Source organism: Corvus moneduloides, chromosome 5, assembly GCF_009650955.1.
Source record: "Corvus moneduloides isolate bCorMon1 chromosome 5, bCorMon1.pri, whole genome shotgun sequence".
NCBI lineage: Eukaryota > Metazoa > Chordata > Aves > Passeriformes > Corvidae > Corvus > Corvus moneduloides.
In genome coordinates, this window is record NC_045480.1 from 45524810 (window position 1) to 45545730 (window position 20921).

General features: G+C 43.7%; 1 protein-coding gene across 7 annotated transcripts in view; it reads right to left on the bottom strand.

Moving 5' to 3' along the window:
• Positions 1-379: 379 nt before the first annotated feature.
• SLC20A2 (solute carrier family 20 member 2) overlaps positions 380-20921 on the bottom strand; it is a 57394-nt gene continuing 36852 nt past the window's right edge. For 2 of the 7 annotated variants that reach the window (XM_032109857.1, XM_032109853.1), the window contains 4 exons: positions 19266-19854; positions 8500-8685; positions 7692-7776; positions 380-2058 (listed from right to left, as the gene is read on the bottom strand). In XM_032109857.1, the coding sequence (XP_031965748.1) occupies positions 1894-2058; positions 7692-7776; positions 8500-8685; positions 19266-19854 (1025 nt within the window). In that variant the 3' untranslated portion in view covers positions 380-1893. Of the gene's footprint in view, positions 2059-7106; positions 7192-7691; positions 7777-8499; positions 8686-19265; positions 19855-20921 lie in introns of all 7 variants that reach the window. The other 5 variants (XR_004240319.1, XM_032109858.1, XM_032109854.1 and 2 more) reach the window with 5 other exon arrangements.

Sequence of the window (20921 nt, forward strand, 5' to 3'; positions counted from 1 at the left end):
TTCAGAGGGCTTGGAAACTGAGCATCACGGTGCCACAGCAATAGGGATGCTTCCAGAGCCCCAAAGAAGGGCCAGAGTGAGTGAGGCAGTTGGAGGCAGCGAGTGCCCAGGGAATGCATCCGAAGCAGCCCACAAGCTCCCAAAGCTCGACGGAGAGACGCCTGTGAGCCAAGCCCGGGTAGAGCGAGGGCTGGGCACTGGGCTGCCAGGACTGCAGGAAGAAAAGGGAGGTTTTGTCAGTGCCACACAGAGCGTGGTTTGATCCCGTTGACCAGAGCAGACAAAGGACAAAAGGCGGCAGATGCCAGGGAGTAGGCTTTAACTGCCTGGGGAGCCTTCCCATTACAGCTGAGTAACACTCCAAAAACGCAAGAGGCAGTTATAGGGGCTGTTTATCTTTTTATTATAAATGTGGTATGAATGACCAATGGAAGAATCACAATGGAGTACCAAGAACATTTTATCAAAATTTTAGCAGCATTTAAACAGTAATAGATTCCCAACCTCCTTTGGGCACCCCTTGCCCTTTGCCTCCCACCCACAAAACAGTAACCTTCACTCAAATGTGCTTTCCAAAAGCGTGCAGGGGATGTAGCTAGCCATTTTCCCCTGAGCTGCCATGAAAAAAATCTCATCCCAAATGCTGGTTACCATACAACCTCCATCCATCCACACAGGGCCAGGCTCCTGTCCCCTCCTCGCTGTAGGCAGCACAGCAGGAGGCTGGCTGGCCATGGCGTGGGATGGGACTTGCCAGGGGGAGGCAGCACCTGCTCACATCCTCCCCTGCATGGATCAGCACTCCCATGGGCACCCATTACATCCAAGCAGAAATGCAGGGCTGAGCCCTCTCCCGCCCACTGCTGCCCTTCGCTTCTGTACGCGGGGGTGCCGTGCGCTCCACGGCCCCGCTCCTGTACCTGAGAGTGGGTGCTTGTGTCTGGATGGAGAGAAGGAGGGGAGGCTGACGGTCCGTCCTCCCGCAGGAATCGAGAGCAGGGCAACCAGGAGCTGAGACTTGAAGGGGAAAGGTAGAAGGTGAGCAGTGAGATACTCAAGTATCAACCCACAAAATGAAGTCAGTTTACTATCAGCTAATGTGGAGAGCCATGGGCTGCCTACTAAGTCACAAGAACTAATTTTTTGTGTGCGCTTTTTTTTTTTAAGTTACATTAAGACATGAACAGTACTATCCCAGCCTCACAGGCCAGAGCTTGGTGAAAACAACGTTGAGTTAGAGGTGGGGGAACACAACACACATGGAGACAACAACATAATATCGGCAAGCTATTCCCCTGCTTCTTTGGTACTTCCTAAACTTTCTTATCCAAAATATATAAGGGAAATGCACCATTTAAAAGTTACTGTTCATAAGTATTTACACAGCCATAACCATCACGCTATGATACACAAAAATCAATATGATATGAACAAAGTTATTTTATGAAAAGCACTTCTGCACATTTTATTTTGTTCCAGTATCTTAATAGCTTTAAAAAATTCATGTGTTACGCAGTCCTGTACCTCGCTTCTTCTTATATCAAATGGACAAGAAACATTTCCTAATCCATACTCTTCCTCAAAAGATTAAAAAATAGCCACCAAAATGATACACTATGTACAAATTTTACTAAATATTAAGTTCTAGGCAATTATTTTCACCCCACTGATAATATAACTTAGGTATTGTTACCTACTATATGCATATATATTTCTTTAATATATAAGAAATGGCACCACATCACCATGTCACCAATATGACACATTGTTATGTACAGTAGATAAGAAGTTAGGTATGGAAGATGGATCCTCTCTGACTGCTTCTTTCACGGGAACGCTTCTCCCATCGGTAGTAGCTTGGCCATTTCCCCTTTTCCCAGCAGAGGAGGCTCCTCAAATGTAAGGCAGGATCCCATACATCAGCAGTGCCATCACCCCGGCGCTGAACAAGCCGGCCACTGGCACAGTCACAAACCACGCCAGGAAGATGTTGCGGAAGAGGCGCCAGTCGACGGCTTTCTTGGAGCGGATCCAGCCGACGGCCACCACGGAGCCAACCTTGGGAGCGTGGGGAAGAGAGAGGAAGACAAGGTGTGAGGGGTAAGTCTGAGCACCTGTAACATGCCCACGGCCACACCAATGCCAGTCAGCTGATACCAAGCGATGCTCTGAGATAAAGAAGTCCCTGAGGATGACAATGGCTCTGTTCTGGTGCAGTGGCAGGAGGGTGACACTTCCAAGGTACTTAAACCTTTGTTTGTCAATGATCTCCTGTTTTTCATGGATCTTAGGGTCAGCCAAAGGCAAATAAGTATGTTGGTGGGTTTTTCCCTGCCCTGCTAACTTGTACATGAGCCTTCAGTGCAGCTGAGGCAGCCCTCCACCTGACTCAGTCCATAGAGAAGAGAAAGAGAGCAAGTGTCCACTGACTCTGGCCAGATTGCAGTCTAAATCAGGAAAACACCAGGAAAGTTGTTTTTAAGGCTCTGCTGAAGAGCACTGCATAGAGCAGGTCAGGATATGCACTATGGTTCCTGTCCCACCTGCCTATCTCCTTGCTGGTTTGGGATGCCCTGCCTGTTCACCGAGCAGCTGCTGATGCTCTCTGTGCAGCTCACAGCCTGGCATATGGCGCTGACTCAAAACACCATATCCATATTCCAGTACTGCGGGCTACAGACGGGATGGCAGGGGCAAGGTAAAAGCAGCTGAGCCCACCCTGTGGCAGCCATGGTGGCTTGGCAGGGGGCAGACAGACAGTGCAGGCTTAGACCCAGTACATCAAATGCATCAGTCTGAGCCCTGTGGGGGAAACTAGCCCTTCTGGACCAGCTAGCCAAGCAAAGCATCCAGAGCTAAAATCCTCTCTTGCAGACAAATACATCATCCTAATACTATGGGGCACACAAACTGCACAGACACCAAGAGCATGGTGGGGAATGGATAAAACACCAAGATATCCTTCAAAGACAGTGCTACCAGGGCAGCTGGGTAGGTCAGTGGTTTTGTAGATGAAACACACTGTGTCATGGGCAAAGCTGCAATCTTTTCTTCTTTCAAAGGTATTTTTAGTTCATAAGGTATAAACCCAGCACATCAGTTTTTAAGAAAAAAAACTGGACTGAGAGAAACATTTTCAATGAAAAATGATACAAAAACTTCAGAAACACTGCATTTTCTTTCTGCCCTGGAAGTGCTTTCCATGCTGTTAGCAAAAACAGTGTAAGTCTATTCAAAGTGCACGGTAAAGCAGCAAGAAATGTGGAAGGAATATCCTGTTTTGAAGGTAAGGAAACTCCAAGACACAGCTGGGCATGTGCTCCCTGAAGTGCCATCCCTGCCTCCCTGCTTATTTTCTTAATGGGAGTATCAGTCCCTGCCTATAGATCAAAAGATGGGCTGCTCCCCTTGTACAGAGCCAGGAAAATGATAAATGTCAGGAGCACAGGGAATGAGGGAAAGATAACATGGGGATATCAAATCTGCATCTTTTGCTAGCACCTATTTAGCTTCTAACTACTGCTTAATGGTTTTTTTTGGAGAAGAGTTACTTGTGGAAGACCCTGTAACTCTCGGGTGCCTGTGACAGAACAAGGGAAAACTAAACTTGATATTCTATGACCAATAAGGCCTCTGTCGAAAGCTTGATCCAATAAGGAAATCTGTTAGATAATATTTCGTCTGAATACTTCTGGAGTGCACAATATGCTGTTCTGCATTTAGGAGGTGTAAGTGTATTTAGGAGGTGGAGGTGTATTTCAGTGAAGAGGAACCCCACACTTGTGACTACATCAAAGCCTTGACATGAGGAAACAGCATTTGGGCTTTCAGCAGCTCAGCTGTTAGGCTCAGCTTTATATTTTGTGTGTCCTTAGCATCCGTCTGTCATGCTTGCAACAAGAAGCATTACTTATTGAGCAAGCCTGCATTCTACGAATGCTAATCTCCAAGTCCTTCCTGAAGTTTAAATGGTATCAGCAATGATGGCATTGGCAATCTGTTTTAAAGATAATTAAAGTTTAGTTTATTAATAGTGATTTTTGATGGACTAGAGGTTAGGAGAGTAGCTAATCCTTGGGTGTAGGCACACTACACCTTCTGTAGAATTTCAGATGATATCTACTTTGAGATTCGATTGAAACCAGTGCAGTTTGCCTTCAGTATGCTTTAACTTAAAGCATTACAGAAATGCTTTTGGGTCTCTTGTTCCTGTGCAATGGTGTATAATAAGAACACACAGAACATGATAATTCAATCATAGCCACAGAGAATATTTTTCAAAACCGCAAAATCATAATGGCAAAACAGAGCTGACAGAATGACCTCAGCAAAGTCACTTTTGCAGAGGCAAAGCATTTAACTGCTGCACTCTAATTTTATCTGTACGTGAAGACACTCCATTACAACTGAGAAATGTTCATTTCTAAATCTCCAACCTGAGAACAAATAACAGGTACTCTAAGACTCAATATGATCATTCGCCCACCTGGGCAGCAGAAAGGGAAGGTATGCATTCACACCACACTGGCTTTTCAGTGCTAAATCCCAAGGGAGGTTGAACTGGTGCAGCCAGAGCAATGTGGCTACTGCATTCAGACCCACAAATTCCTTTGGAGGCTCAAAAGATTAGATCTTTGTTCCAAGCCCACTTGGCTTGGAGGCTTTCAAGGGACTTTCCTCTCCCCTTGGACCTGTGGCAAAGATGAAAGTGCAGTTCAGGCTCTCAGCAGGCACTGAGCATGAAAAAGCTGCTTGGCCATAGATGTGGGACAGGCACATCGGGCAGTGACTACCTCATGTAGACTAAAGGCTCTGATTTAGGACCAAAGGCACGTCCTGATCTGAGAGGGCTTGACGAACCTTCCCCAGAAGCTAATACTTTTCTTCCTGCTACCGACCTCCAGTTCGCCACCACATCTGCTACAAGATCTGAAAACTGCTGCTCGGAGCTTTCCTTCACACCTGGTCTCCATTTTTCATTACAGTCTACTGTTTCACCTCAAAAAGGTTTCCCTGCACCTCAGCTGTTTGATGCTGCTCTTTATTTGCCATCAGTTTATCCAGCTGCTGCACATTCAGTTGACTGACACCCCTTCAGAAGGGCTCCCACTCAAGCAAATGCTATTTCACAGTGGAGCAAATATTGAGGAAAAGAATAATTCCCAATACCTGATGCTGGTGGCTCACTTCAAACCTTTTTTCTTTTGGGTTTCTAAGGCAAAATAATTTTTCTGCTGATTTTTAAGAAGGCATTTTGACTCAGTGGCTGACATCACTTTCAGCGAGGCATTTTCACATGGAGCAAATGATACTTAACAATTCTTTTATTCCTTCCCCGGGCCCTCAAAGAAAACAAGGAATACAGGAATACATCCATTAGAAGTGTTTGCTTTATCCTGTGTTGCTCACTTAGAATCTTTCAACTCAGGATCTCATTTTGCTGAAACACCGAGTCAGTTATAATAACATGACATCCCTGGAACAGTCTAATCCTATTGCAAAGTGGATCTTCCCATTAAGAATGATCCACCTAATGAGATACAGCAAGCTACATACAGGGAGCAGACACAGGCTAACCACATTAGCTGCTTTTATGGAAGTATTTTTCAAAAAGAACTATTTTGCTCTGCAGTTAGAAAAGACCAAGCTTTTAGCTGCATTGAGTGAATGAATACCCCTCTCATTAACTTATGGCTTCCAAGACATTTTCTTTCTAAATTCAGTCTATTTGTTTGGACCAAAGTGTGTTTTCTCTTTTACAACAGTTGGCTAGAAGTGTTTCAGGCATGCAACTGGGATAATCAAAGCTGTATTATTCTCCCTGGCAAATTCTTCATCATGCATTTGATACTAGTCAGCTTAAAAAGAGGTGATTTCAGGCTAGCATTTTTAGAAGTGGATAACATTGTTATTATTTTTCCCCTCCCTGCTTGATTCAGAGGAACCAGAGTTCTGTCAATGCCAGGAAATCTGAACAGCCTTTCAGAGCTGCTCAGTCTTGGCTGCTTCTCAAAGAGCACCAGGGTAGAAGAAATAAATGATTTTGCAGTAGAGGAAGGCTTTCTGAAGAAATGGTTTTCACTAGAAAAAGGCCAATTGAACCAACTTTGGGCATTTTGCAGGATGTGTGGCTTTCATTGACTCTTTTACTGGAAAGCAGGTCAATGTCACAGGCAAGGCTGCCAGGCTTCTTGCCAGCCCGCCTGCCATGCCATGGAGCAGTTATCCCCAGAAACCTTCCTGCCCCAGCCCCAGCCTGAGGCTCCAAGGTCTCCAGGGTGCAGTAGTGAATCCTACAAGGTCTTTTCTTAGGGCTTGGTCTTGGTGGCATGCAATGAGGCAGAGGGACTGCCATTCTGGGGTCTCTGGTTTTGGAGGGGCTTCTCCACATCCTGCTAGAGGGTGAAAAAAACAAACAGCTCTGCACATCCAGGAGCTTGGGATCCATGGAGAAACAAAAGGAAAGAAAGGGGATATTTGACTTGAGAATTTCCCAGGGAACAAAACTCCAAATTCCCATTATGTTCTTCCAGCAGTGTGTCCACATGCTCCCTGATGTCTACAAGCTATATAAATGTCTTCATGACACAATTAAATTCTGCTCATTACCCAGCCTGTACCTATACTCCAAAGTGGTCTTTTTTTAAAAAAAAACCAAGAAAGCAAACTACCTAGTTGAAAGGACTAATTACAAGGGCCAGATTCTGTATTATAATGCACAAAAGTGAGGACAAGTTGGTTTAAAAGAAGAGAGACATTAAAATATTAGCTTAATGATGTAGCAGTGTTTTTCATACGGGTGGCTTTGAAAGACATGTAACCAGGTTCACACAGACTACGAATCTACGTTATTTTAATATGTCTATATTAGTTCAGTACAACCATGTAGGGGTGAAAGACAGTCCAGACTTTTGTGCAATTAGTTATATAATGCTGACTTTGCTTGGCTGTACTGCCTTTAAAAGTGGGCCCCGTTATTTTGCGGTCACAGTCTGCAGGGCATGGCACAGTGAAGGCAATCTGCAACAGTCGGTATCTCCTGGATTTTGTTATGGTTTGTCCTAGTGGATGTGATTTACTGATAGGATCACTGCAAACTCCAATACCTTGCAATGGGTGGAGCTTATTGGAATACCCACATTTGAGGCTACAAGTACCGTTAGCGCACACATTACTTCAATGCAAAATCCACTGTGAAGAAATAAAAAAAAAAAAGACAGATGGAAAACCTGTAGTAAAAGAGTTATATGCAGGAAATCCCATGCCATGCACTTATCAAGAAAGTCAAGTATAAATGATGAATGGTGCGCAGCCTCTGAACAAGGGAGAAATGTTACCCGACCAGGTTCAAATGGCACCGTCAGAGGAAACCAGGCTGTTCCTTGCAATCATTTGCTTTAAAATTGAGGTCATGTTTTTGTGAGTGCTGTTTTTCTTCACCAACAGCTATGGAGTTTATGCTGTGGCCAGTTCCAGTGACTTGACTGTGACAATTCCAATGCATTTTTTGGAAGCCTGATTACTTTCCCGCGTTGCTGGCATGACCGAGATGCGCTAACACCCCCCTACCTAACCATCCTCTGTCAGCGGCTGTTTTCCCCTCACCGTGCCATTATCCCTGACTCGAGCAGCACAATTTTAAGATGAATAGTCCAGACTGCCTTGACTGCAGTCGCTGGGCAAAGGCATACCTTGCAGTGTGTAGTACTGACAGGAAGTCCAACATTGGAAGCTACCACAACTGTGAACGCCGAAGCCAACTCAATAGTGAATCCACTGCGGGAAGCATAAGAAAACACTTCACAATCACTCTTTGCATCAGCTCGGACTGATACCGTGCAGCGTGCCAAAGTCTTACCCGTTTCTTCTTTCGACTGTTTTATCTCCAACTGATTTTTGTCATGTGAGTAAGTTAAGAGAACAAGAAAGGGTTGAATAATGGGAACGGCACAGGCTAGTCATCTGCTGTACCCCGTCTGCATGGCTCATTGCGTCAGAGACCTTTTCTACTCTACGCTGCGGTGAATCGTGCCTAATTAGTAATTCGGTTAAGCACCAGCAGAGGTCGAGTATGCATTAAAGATGAAAATTACTGTAATAAATACATATGGGTTTAACAGTCTGAAGCACACTGGGAAAGCCACTGTAATCTTGCCATTTCCAAATGCACCTTCTACCATGCTAATTAGGTCAGCAGCAGAAGACTCTGCTGTCTGTTCACGCAGACCTCTATGCCTTAAACACATTCAGTATTACAGGGTTATCTTTTTTCCTTTCTCTCTTTCTTTTTCTTTCTTTTTCTCATGCTTTCTTTTTCTCCTTTTTCTCTTACTTCTTTCATTTTTTTAGAAAGACAGAGAAGTTGAAGCCAGGTTATCATTAAAATCAAAGCACAGCAAATCCAGCAAACTGCATTACAAAAAAAATACTGGAGCAGCAATTTCTCAGATTGCCTCACACACGGAGTTCACACAACCACAATGACACCTGTGGACCTACCTTGATGGTGTGATCGGAGTGAGGTCTTTACCCATAGTCTGGATAACTCTTCTTCCCCAGACCCAGAGACCCACACAGATCCCAACACCTCCATAAAACAGCAGCCAGATGGGAGTCGATGCTTCTTGCATTACGCCACCTTGCTCGTAGATTAGCCAGAGTGCGACGAGGGGACCGATGGCATTGCTGGAGAAACAGAAACGTGTCACCTGAGTTAAAAAAATGCAGATAGCATCCTTGAAAGGAGTCTGTTATTTTCTGTGTGATTTTTCTTCATCATGGGCACAGCACTACTCTGACTTGACCCTACAGGCAACACCCTTTCTCACTTGGAAAGAGCGCAGCACGCGACTCTTACCATACTGCTTTTTCGGTTGTCACTTCACCACTGATAACTAGAGCAAGTCCTGAAAGGAATTTCGCTTTTACAAATCGTTTACTGAAATGTCAGAGTTGGTAGTACCTCATTATGTCTGTTCTGTGACAAAAATCAGTATTTTCAGTACTGCACTGAAACTGTCTCAGAATTTACCTATTCAAGACCTGTGTATCTTTAAAATTCAAGTATCAAATTAGCTCTTTTTGTCAAAGAGGGAAAAATAATGAACAAACTTACCATTGCAGACAAGGAAATAGAAATATAATCTAGTTTGACAGCCTATAATGTTTGGGATAGGATCTGAGTGCAGCTGGGAAGGTGACTTAGTCATCTTCAAACTGTTGTAGAGTGAGCTGGACTGGGTCAGAGAGGACCCCTTGGTGACACAGAGCTGGCGTAAGCCCTTTTTGCTACCCTGCTGCTGCTATCTGAAAAAACATTGGAAGTCAGCAACACTGAAGTCCCCACTCTTAATGCAGGTCATCTGATATTAGTGACTGGAGTCAGACTTCTGACTCTGTTTATTCTAAAAAAGCATCAAGTTTCTTGACAGAAACTTCTAGCTAGAAGAAAAACTTGAAAGCTGGTATCCAGTTGCTTTAGAGGCTTAAATACTAAAAAGCAGATAAGAATGTCAACATCCCTTTTGTTTTCAGCTCTTTTACTAAACCAAGTAAGTGCTTGCCTTGCTGAGCAGCATTTATTCATCACCCAAAAAGCATACCCAGTGAAGCAGTGCCATATTTATGTCTAAATAATCATGAGAAGAGTAGAACAAACCTGACCAATGTCATTCAAAAAATCTGAAAACCATCAGGGAAGCCCCCCTCTTTGTAAACTGATAGGAAAGCAGGTCACAGCGAGCACCACAGGCAGGACTGACAGTCATGCTAGCCCTGGAGCCAAGACCTGCTAAATTTAGTTGCTGGTTCCACTCCAAAGCACACAGATGGAGTAAGGGCCAGTTTTAATGTCAAATGTTGTGCAAACCAGGCCACTGTATCTGCCAGTTATTCACTGAATCCCATCTTTACCAGATTTGAGGTGCCAGGGGCTGAGGGGTGATTGCCAAGAGACAAGGGTCGCCAGCAGTGCAAAGCTTGGCACATCTCAGCACCACAAGACCCTCCTGCTTTCATCTGGCCCTTGAGAAATCGAGCTCTGAACCCTGAGAAGCGATCCTGAAGCAAAGTAATAAAGAAAAACTTTTTTCTTGTAAACACACAGAGCAACATTCAAGCTGCGAGGGAAATGAAAATTTTTTAAAATGCTCTTTGATATAAAAATGAATTAATAATTCTTATGGATTTTGAGAAAGATACAGAACACAAATTAGTGAGCTAACATGAATAATAAAATCCAGTGGGTTTGAAGATGCTGGGTAGTGTCCAATGAAGAACTAAAGACTCTTTAAATAAAGAGTGATTGCCACTAGCTAAAACACTTTAAAATTCTGGTCTGATACTGTGCCCAAGTAAGAACTTGATTTGTTGAATTTTGGAAGGACAGTATGTGAAAAGTCCTTAGGGCCGAAATGCAAGAATCATTTTACTTCCATGGACAAAGAGATTCTTGATGGGAGCATTTCTAATATTCTGAAATTGATCTGAAACTTCTTTTCTGGTGTTTTCAGGTGTGGATTAAATTACTTGCACATTTAAATGTCTTCTTGGGCACAGAAAAAGAAAGGTAATTCAATGTATGAAGGTACACAAATTAACTGATGGATGCTGAAGGATGGATAAAGGCAAATAATACATTGATCACATGAATAAAGGGAAAACTGATCACCTCTTTTTACAGTGTTGTATGACATGGAAAAAACCTCCCTGTTGAAAATAACAGGCACATTTGGAGTGAGCTCAGGCACTGATTCCTGACTGTTCCAAAGAGATTATAGATACATATTTGTCAGTCCCAGCATAAATAAAAAGGCAGAAAAGGCTTCAAAAACTGCAGCAGCAAACTCTGGTCTTCCATATCAAAATCCAGTTTTAATTATTTGCAAATGCTACACCTCTGTGAATCAGCTTAATCCTTGAATAAAAGGTTCTTATTTGTGGCAACGGAAGACAAGGCAAAACTCTGCTGACTGATGCTCAGCCTCAGAGAATCTGAGTGCCTGATTCTGTCCAACAGACCAGAAGAGAGACCGCTGATGCCCACAGAGGCAGCACTTCTGATACCTTCTCTGTAAGAACAGAAAGCAGAAGAGCACTGGATCCATACAGGCTTCGAAAGGCAAAAAGGTAACTACCCTTATTTTCCTTTGTGAATATCTACATACAGGTTATCTATACCAGAGGGACATTTCTCCTCTCCCCGCAAATCATGTTCAATGTGACTTAAATATTCAGCTCGTAGGGACAGTGGCAGCTCCCAGCCTGAGTATCTCCAAGTGGCTACATACAGCAACAACGTCTTGAATCTAGCACCATCACAGCTCTCCAAGGGGCTCCTTCAGCTTCTAGATTTGTTCAGGAGGTGCAGTCCAAGGGGCTTGTGGTGTCAATGCTCCCTATGCCAATGGAAAACAGCTCTAGAAGAAGCCACTAGGCCTGTCCCACCACGAAACTGCCAAAAGCTCACAGCAAATGGGTCTGACACAGGCACTGCAAAGACTACAACCTTGATTCTGCACAGAGGTAGAGGACAACTGCTCCCAACAGAACAGTAAGAGAGGGTAAGAGAGAAACAACACACAAAAAAGCCCCCACCAACAAAAAAGGCATCGTTACATAAGAGAGTTTGCTTAACAGATGTCTCCTACAGCTGAGTGACTAACCAGATGAACCACAAGGATGCTGGCTAGACTGGGTTGTGGCTTTCACAGTATTTCCCACTGGTTCTAGCTCATTTGATTCAAGACATGACTATCAGGAAAGCAGGCCTCCAATCTTCCATGCATTTGGCTAAGACTCATTTCACAAGTCTATTTTCAAGAAGTTATTTTCTCTTACTCTCCCACACAGGTTTCTACTTACCTTAACTAACTCTGCTTTGTGCTGGAGCTCCAAGTCTTATTCGTGGTAGTTCAGAGAAGAAAAAAGCCTGATACGGTCACACAGGCTCTGAACCCCCATCCACATCTATCTATATGTAAAACTGTCCTCAGGTTCCTATGAAACTGAAGTGCTTTAGAGGATTTGTTGCATTATTTAGCTATTGGGTTTAAAAGACAACATAAGATGCTCCTGTCACGGTATTACTTTAATTTTGCACACTTAATACACACTTTTCCACTGAGCATGAGGAGGTGGCCAATACAAGTCAATTTTAGGATGAATTTATGAAATGTTATGGCATAAGAAGCCCATCTCCTGAGTCTGCCTGCTGCAAAGTGTATTCTCCACATCCAGTACTTTCCCCCACCTCTGCCAGCCCAATTACTCACAGGGCAGAGGACTTTGCAGCCGGGGCGCTGCGCAGGGGCTGTTTGCCTTCCCTGGAGGTGCAGTGCAGGATTTAATGCCACCCACAGCAATATTTGCACTGCCAGATGTGCTTCATGGTGGCTCAGTGAAGGGCTGCTCTGTGTTTCTGAAGCGCTGCCTGACCCTCATGATGATGTCGCTCTCGACTAATGTGAATTGGCACGGCTTCTCTTTTTCTGCTCACTTGTGCCAGCTTAGAATCTGTCACACGCCATTTATAAAACTGTTGTGAAAGATAGCATTTGACAGTGAATCTGAACTATAAATAGAGCTGGCTTCTCCTCTCCCCTGTGAGACAGATAGTATTACCAACAAAAATAACCACCCCACATTCAGCTATCATGAGACAGGCTTAGAAATGACAGTTTCCCATGCAGACACACACACACACAAGCAGAAATTTGTAGGTACGTTTGGGTCACAAGTCCAAGACCGTCTCTGGAGGAATGAGGACTAACACTTTTTTTTAGTAAAAAATAAGGGGCTTTTTCCAGTAATTCAGCCATCAGCTGAATGCTCTATCGCCAAACCCTGTCAAACTTGTCGTAACATTTTATGAAGTAGCAACATTGCTATTTCCTCGCTGTTGTTTGAGGGGAGTAGTGACTTGCTCAAAAAGAAAATCTAACTGTATTTGAAAGCTACACATTGAATACGATTTGTGAATAACGTATAGACTCCTTGGTGACCATGCTTAGATTCTCTGCTGCCTGAAAAAGGGGATTGCTTTTTAGCCACTTTTTCTAATTGAGTGAAAGAACCTAGAGGTGTACTTTATCACCAATTAAAGCTGAATGACGAGCAAAAGAGCCATCTGAGAAATCTGTATTAGGCGTCCAATATTACAATTATAAAATGTCCAGCCATTTGACTATCTCCCAAACCAGGATTTCACAAAAAAACCTTCCACTGGGAAAATCAGTGGAATGATATTTCTGAATAGGCTGCAGTTACGCCCTGAGACATCACCCAGCTGAGTAAGAGTGAAAGAAAGACACTCCTGTATGAATCAACAGGAAAAAAACATGTCCTGATCTCCAGGGATGTCAGATTATCAGGAGAGTTTTATCCTAGTTCAAATAACTGGACAGCCTTGAAATAGTGCATCTACCATAGCACAATAAAAGTGTGTCAGAGCTGTGCCCTGTGAAGTGCAAGCTTTGGGTGCATTAGTGAGTCAGGGTGGACATGCTTTTATTCCTGCAGCTCATCTTTGTGTCTTGTGAATACTGGCCCTGAAACCCCACCTCCCTGGATCCTGGAGGGTTGGGTCCATCCTCCCCCATGCCCACCAGCATCAGCTTTTCCCCTGGCAAGCCCAGACATGGGCCCTGATCACAGAGGGATTGGGAGGGATTCCCATGCCCACTGGAGACCCCGTTTCTTGCTGCTCTTCTCTGACTTGTCTGCATGGCACAACAAAAATGCCATGCACCTGCACAATTAAGGACACAAGTGAAGATTCATAGCTACTTGGGACACAGGCTGTACTTACAGGATGGACTATTATTAAAAAGGGAAGAAATCACACATCAGGCTTCCCTCACTAATCGTAACACACAGATTAGTCTCCTAAATATTCTAAGTGATCTTGAGTGCAGCTCTCAGGGAGGAAATAGGAAATACCTGTTCTGTAATCCAGCCTTACTACAGCTCCTTTAGACTCCTTATTTAGCCAAGAGGCTGAATCCCACTAAGCTCTCCATGTGCAGTAAGATACTGGCAATGTTCTGGCCCTTCCCTCCTTTAATCCCATTGCATTTACTTTATTAAGAGGGGAAAAAGGTGAATCTTACTGCTGTTTCTGTGCTCTGATCTAAAACTCCAGTGAAATCTGTATGAAGGTGAGAGGAGAAGGCTCTTCTCCATGTATTTTGGGCAAGCACACATTTCCTAGTTTCTCTAACTGCTTTGCTTAAAAATGAATTCCCTATCTGGTAGCAGTCAGCTTCTCTAAAACCACTGAAAGAATGTGTAGGAATAGATAAAAAATATTAAATGTTTTACTATAGTTCTGAAATTGTTTTAAATCCTGTTGTCAGTAATGTAGCCTATATAGTTTAGATAATGAAAGGCATTCTTTCTCAAACTATAAATCTATATGGCATTACCTGCAGACTCTAACTCCAATGACCCCTTTTTCCTAATATCTAAGCATGAATACGCAAGGGGAGTCCTGAAGTCCTCCACAGGAAATTTAATTAGAGCAGATACATTCAAATAATTTATGCAGCAGGAACTCAGGAAAACTGAGATCCCTGTGAAATGTCTGCAGGCAGGTTTCTCCTCCCTACAGCCTGTACCAGCCAAACCCCAGCACTGCTTGCCCCTTGGCATGCACAGACTGGGGTGGTGGCACGGTCTGTGGTCACCCTGCCCAGCTGGAGCATCACGCCTCCTGCCACTGTCACGGTACTAAATCAACCTTCCTCCGTGGCCTGAATCCATGGGCCCAGGTAGCTGCCTGCTCACACAAGCCAGGGCACGCAGCTCATTCTGACACCCCCAGGGTTTCTCCTGTGACAGCAGGAGTGATGGCCTGATGCAGAGGAGGAGGGTAGTAAGGGACATTTATAGAAGGAATCTGTATGAGAAATGACTAAACACATGCACAGACAGGTGTGTAGGAGTACAAGGCTCAGGCTTTCCTCACAGCAAAAGCAGCGTATCTTAATCAGCAAAACTCACACTGACCTACAGCATCACTCTGTGGGTCATCCTGCTTTGCTTGCAAGAATTCAAGGAATAACAAGCTCCAGAGATTGCTTGAGTAAATAAAAGCATCTTCCCATTTGCTAGGATAGGACTTTGGGGCCAACACACTGTTTGCTCATAGCTTTCTCATTCCCAGCCCAGTAGCAAAGCAGCTGTGGACACTGCTGTGCTGGGCACCAGAGAAAACACGACTCCCTGCTTCTTTTAACACACAGCTCCCCCAGCTAGGATCCTTGCTGATGTCAGCCTGAACATGAGCCCTGATGGCTATAAACATCAGCTCCTACAGCAAAGATGGCTGATTTCATTAGGATGCCAAAAAGCATCATCTCAGAAGAAACTGGGGTCTAACTACCCCATGAGTTAGTTATGAACTAGTTCTGCAGTCAAGGGCAAAATACTGGTTTAACTCTTCCAGGTCCATGGGTAAATCCTGGACAGTGAAACAAGAGAGATCTCCATATGATCTTTTGTCCGTTAAAGTGCTGTCCAAACCATATGGGGCACTTCTGATCCATGAAGTTTTTCTGAGCTGCATCACAGTTCAGTCTGTACTGTATGCCCCATGCTTAAGTATGCTCTCAAACAGATCAATCATTTTCCTTGCAATCACCTGCAGTTTTTAAGTTTCATATTAGCTTTTTGGGGTTAGCAGTCTTTTCTAGCCATGTCCAAAACAGCCTGCCCAACTGCCTTTGTTTTTGAGAACTAGTTAATTCAGACTTTAAAACACAGCATAAACCCTAGAGCTTCAACAACTCTTCTGCTATTTGTTGTTATACAGGTAGGCTGCTGTGGCTGCAGCACTGAGCTCCAGATCACAAGTCCTGCTGAACCAGCCTGTATCTACAGAAAAATAAGCTCAGTCCAACTCAACCATAGGTGCATATAATCCCTGCTGGACAACAAAGCCCAGCCTCCCGGGCTCTCTGGAAAGCTGGCTCTGAACAAGCATTTAGAAGCTGGCAGTTCTCCTTGTGTCACGCTCCTGGCCCAGGTCTTTTTTCCATCCTGCCCTTTTTATTCTCCCGTTGCCCTTGCAATGACCTGACGCACTCCCTTTGTGCTCGGCTGCTGAGCCAGTGGGACCTGCTCACTTGGCGCCGCTAATTAAGTTCAACAACAACATTTTTTTCAGCAGTTCTGTCCCAACACATTCAGTTGGGATTTTAAATACTTTAGATTTCATTCAGTCCATGTGCATGGTGGTGTCACAAGGCTCTCGGCCTGGCTCAGCTGGTCCCAGCCCTGGAAGGGCTCCAGCACCCTTGACTCAGTGCACATAAGCTTGGCAGCAGGGGCAGGAGGGGATGGTCCGAACAAAACAGTCACCCAAATAAGGAGCTACCATCACTCCCTGTTTCTTTCAAAACACAGCTAGGATCCTTGCTGATGTCAGCCTGAACATGAGCCCTGATGGCTGCAAACATCAGCTCCTACAGCAAAGATGGCTGATTTCATTAAGATGCTAAAAAGTTTAATCTCAGAAGAAACTGGGGTCTAACTACCCCATGAGTTAGTTATGAACTAGTTCTGCAGTCAAGGGCAAAATACTGATTTAACTCTTCCGGGTCCATGGGTAAATCCTGGACAGTGAAACAAGAGAGATCTCCATATGATCTTTTGTCCGTTAAAGTGCTGTCCAAACCATATGGGGCACTTCTGATCCATGAAGTTTTTCTGAGCTGCATCACAGTTAAGTCTGTACTGCATGCCCCGTGCTTAAATATGCTCTAAAACAGATCAATCATTACTTTGCAATCACCTGCAGCTTTTAAGTTTCATACTGGCTTTTTATTTTTGTCTCTTTGCTCCTATTATCTGCCCCCTTCCCTTCAAGAAATACCAACAAACAGCCTGATGGAAAATAAATAGAAAGCATGGCACAAAAGTAAGTTCCAGGATAGGGAAAGAAAATGTTGGAGTAAAGTCCAAAGCAAAAGATGTGGACAATGCAGGTGCTATCCTAAATATATGAGTGAGGAGCTTAAAACCAAATGCAGGGGAAAGCAGGATTTTAACGACAAGATTCAAGGCTGAGGAAAAAAATTAGAGAAACAGCTTGACGGCAGCACCTAAAATGAGCAGAAGGAAAGTGTATGAAGGAGGGAGATGAAAAGATAGCAGGCATCAGTGGAAGAGGGACTGCCAGGGCTTACTTTCTTACAGAAATGTGAACAGAAAGCTGTGCTACTCACTAGGTTCTACTGCATAATTTTTTGAACAACGCACTGCCTTTAGAGCTCTGCAGATCTTCATGCAACATGTGGCGGAGCCAAGACATCTTTTGCTCCACTAGATGAAGACTGGCTAAACATCTCTGCTATATGATCCTCAGGATAAATATCTGCATTCCCAGAGAATTTTATCTACCAAATCTTTTAGGCATACGAAGGCGTCTTTAATTTTATTGTTTAGCTGGAACTCAGTACAATTGCAAGGATGGGTTCCTATCCAATCCCTCACACATGACCATCTTCCTGCTTTTGTACCAGCCTTGACAAAATGAAGCTGACGTGTTCTTTAGTTTTGCAATTATATAAATTCAGCTTAAGAAGAGATTTTGGAATAAACAGCATTTAATAAAAACACACTTCCTGGCAAATTTGATAGGATCACCAATGGAAGTAGGGATCTGAAAAACACTGAAAACACATGAATTTTCAGGAAAGAAAATTGTCACTGTAACAAGCCAGTCCAAATGTAAAATTCTAAGGGAATTAGGCTGTAAGATGCAACAGTACATACAGCACAGAGTCTAAACTTTGTATTTCATCCTGGCCAGCTTCTGTTGACACCAAATCTGATTTCTGAACTAAATGCATCCATACAGACCACTTCTAACAAAAGTGACTACCCCTTCCTCCTACATAACATGCAAGTGATGCTTGTATAAACACATGAATCCTTGAGGACTGTGTATAAGCATCACCTGCAGGGAATAAAGGACCTGGGGCACCTACTGAGGTAGGCTGTGAACTTTCTGCAATGGTATTTCCCAGGGTACATTACAAGAAATATCAGCAGTCTTTGTTCTGATCTCTATGTTCCCTTCAGCACTCGCTGCTGGCCAGTTGCAGAGCTTGGACATTGGACCCCCATGGGTCTTTGCTCTTGGCCAGCATGCTCAGAGCAGAGGTCTTTAACAACAGAGACCATCTGAGAGGAAAGAAAGCTGCACCGTTGCCCTCTGATCCAGAGGATGAGGGGACTCTGGACTCCTTCCCAGAGCCAGATCCCTGCGGATACTAAGGAAGTACAAAAGGCTCTTCAGAAAGCCCTGTTCTGAATTCCCAGGATGCTGGATGGATGGGGAATGAAGAACCATGTTTTTAAGTGTTTTCATGATAAGTTATGAGTTAAATTGCGTGGCTGACAAGAGCGAGGAGCAATAAGTGTTCTCCTTGAAGAGTGGGCCAGAGTTTGCCCAGAAGCCTAAGGAGGGCAATGAAAATTATGAATGCTGTAAAGTCCTGCTGAAAACACTGAAACCGACACCCTCGGGGCATGGCTAACACAGCAAGGGTCCAGCAGGAAGGGGACTCAGTACAGCCCCAGCCACAACCCAAATAAGGACAGCTGCTTCAACAAGCCACTTGAGAGAATTTCTCAGGGGACCTTACCATGATACCGGAAAAAGCGTCTATTAAATACCAAATGGATCACTCCAGGTCTAGGGAAGAGGCAGTCCAGTCAAATCCTAAAGAAAAAATACACAGTGTTCCCAGAGACACAGCAAACCCACCCACATTGCTCTTCAGCCACATGCCACCGAGACAGTGAGGTGCTGTGTGACAAGAGATGAAATTCATCTAATGGCAAAAAATAGTCTAAAACCGCTCATCTTTTGAAGGCTTCTGATTTTGCAGTTAAAATAGGCTGCAAATTCTGCAGGGCTGGGACAGTCCTGTTTGCTTTTACAGTGTTTTGAATGTTGGGGGGAGTCTCAATGCCTCCAAGATTGCCTAAATTAAAAATTAAACCTACATTAAACTAATTACTTAACAATTATTTAGCAGTGAATAAAGAAGATTTTACTCCTGAGAAGAAAAGAAACCATAGACTGAGCTGTGCAACTCCTGGAAAGCACCAGGGATATTGATGCCACATGCTTTGTAAAACACTGATGATCATTTACCTGCAGAAATGAACGTGCTTTCCAAACAGCCAAGCTGGCAAACCTGGCTCCATGTACTTAAACTGTAAAACTGCTGGTTTGTGAGATCTCATCTTCTTACCTGACATCATTGCCTCCATGGGCAAAGGATCCAAAGCAGGCTGTTAAGATCTGGAGGAAGTGGAAAAGTAGATGGACCTGAGAGGTGTCTTTCTCTTCCTTATCCTCTTCCACAGGCTCAACGGGGGGCCGGTTGGGATCTGCGAGTTCAGAGGCCAACTTCATTTCCACCCCACCTTCCTCCGCCTCAATCTCTGCCTCAGCCACTGCGTTGCAATAGCTGGAGTAGCTGTCGTAGCGGACTCGCTTCTTGGAGTAGGAAACGGTGTCTCCCACTAACTTCTCACTGTCTTCTGGAGTAGAAGTATCCGCTGCCTTAAAGGAGGAATGCACGGGCATGCCACAAATAGCAGCAGTGTAGCAAGTGTAGCTGTTGTTGCGCCGTAGCAGTTTGTAGTTGTTTTCTGCGGTGGGCCTCTCATCGTTGGCCCTGTCCAGGTGGATTTTGTGGAGCAAGTCTTTGTATAAACCTGAGTCCTTGTGCACAGTGTGATACACGTGGCCATCGCTCCTCACGTGGCCATCGAAGTTGAAGGTGCCATTGGAAACAGGTGATTTCACTGAGGTGTGTGTCACTGAAAATGCCCTTCCTAGAAAGCAGAGATTTAGAGATTTTATTTACATGAAATGCAATACAAAAGGCCCCTTCCTCCAACACAAGACAATAATGTGGCCACCATCTGAGAATACAGGACAAAGAAGATCAATTTGCACTACATGCAGTGAATAAGCGGAGATTCAATTCACTGCAAAATAAAGTCTCTCATCTTCTGTGCAAAAAGAGCTTTGTTCCAGTGTTGAGTCTCCCCAGACATGCTCTATGACCTGCAGCAAGTCACTTGGGATCAGCTATTCAAATGTGATACTTTATGGTTAAATCCTCAGGTTTTTTGAAAAAATAAATTTCCATAAAATTCCTTTCTTGTAAAGCAAGCTCTACTTTTTCTGAGGTTTTTACTACATTGAATAGGAATAATTAGGATTTCTGAAATGTGGTTTACTGCAATTTCATACTGGGACTTATATGTTTAAGAGACATTTCATTCATATTCATTTGTTTAGGAGACATTTACACAGCCTTTAAAAATCATTAAAAAAAAACAAAGCAAAAAAGTTCATGTTCTGCAGAAGTATTTCCTTAGCTATTGCAACATTTTCTATATACTAGTTGTATGAACATGATGATGATTATTCCCACTGTATACATTTAATGTCAGCATACACTGTAGGACACATTTCAAAATGTACCACAAGTAATATTTCTGAACTTTTTCATTTCCTGACTTCCCGGACTTTCACTGTTCAACATTCAGAATTGGGTTTAGCTATTTTTAAACTGGAAGCACACACTCTAAGGGCTCCACGTCATGACTTATTTGATTTTGTAAGAATCAGTTGAATATATTAGGCATTTATTAACCAAATTGCAGGACTTTGTAGATGTTAGCAAAGTGATATCAAAGTCAGCAGGCCGCTAAGTGGAGGGGGTGATCCTACCACGTGGCAGAACAGGAAGAGTTTTATGCACACAAGTCTACTTCTTACAAATATATGTTCAGAAAACAATGTGTGAGATTTTTCTAGTGGACACGCTCCAAATGGTCGTACATTTGTCAATTAAAGTCCAAATCTTTTCATCTCCTGCTGTAGTATGCTA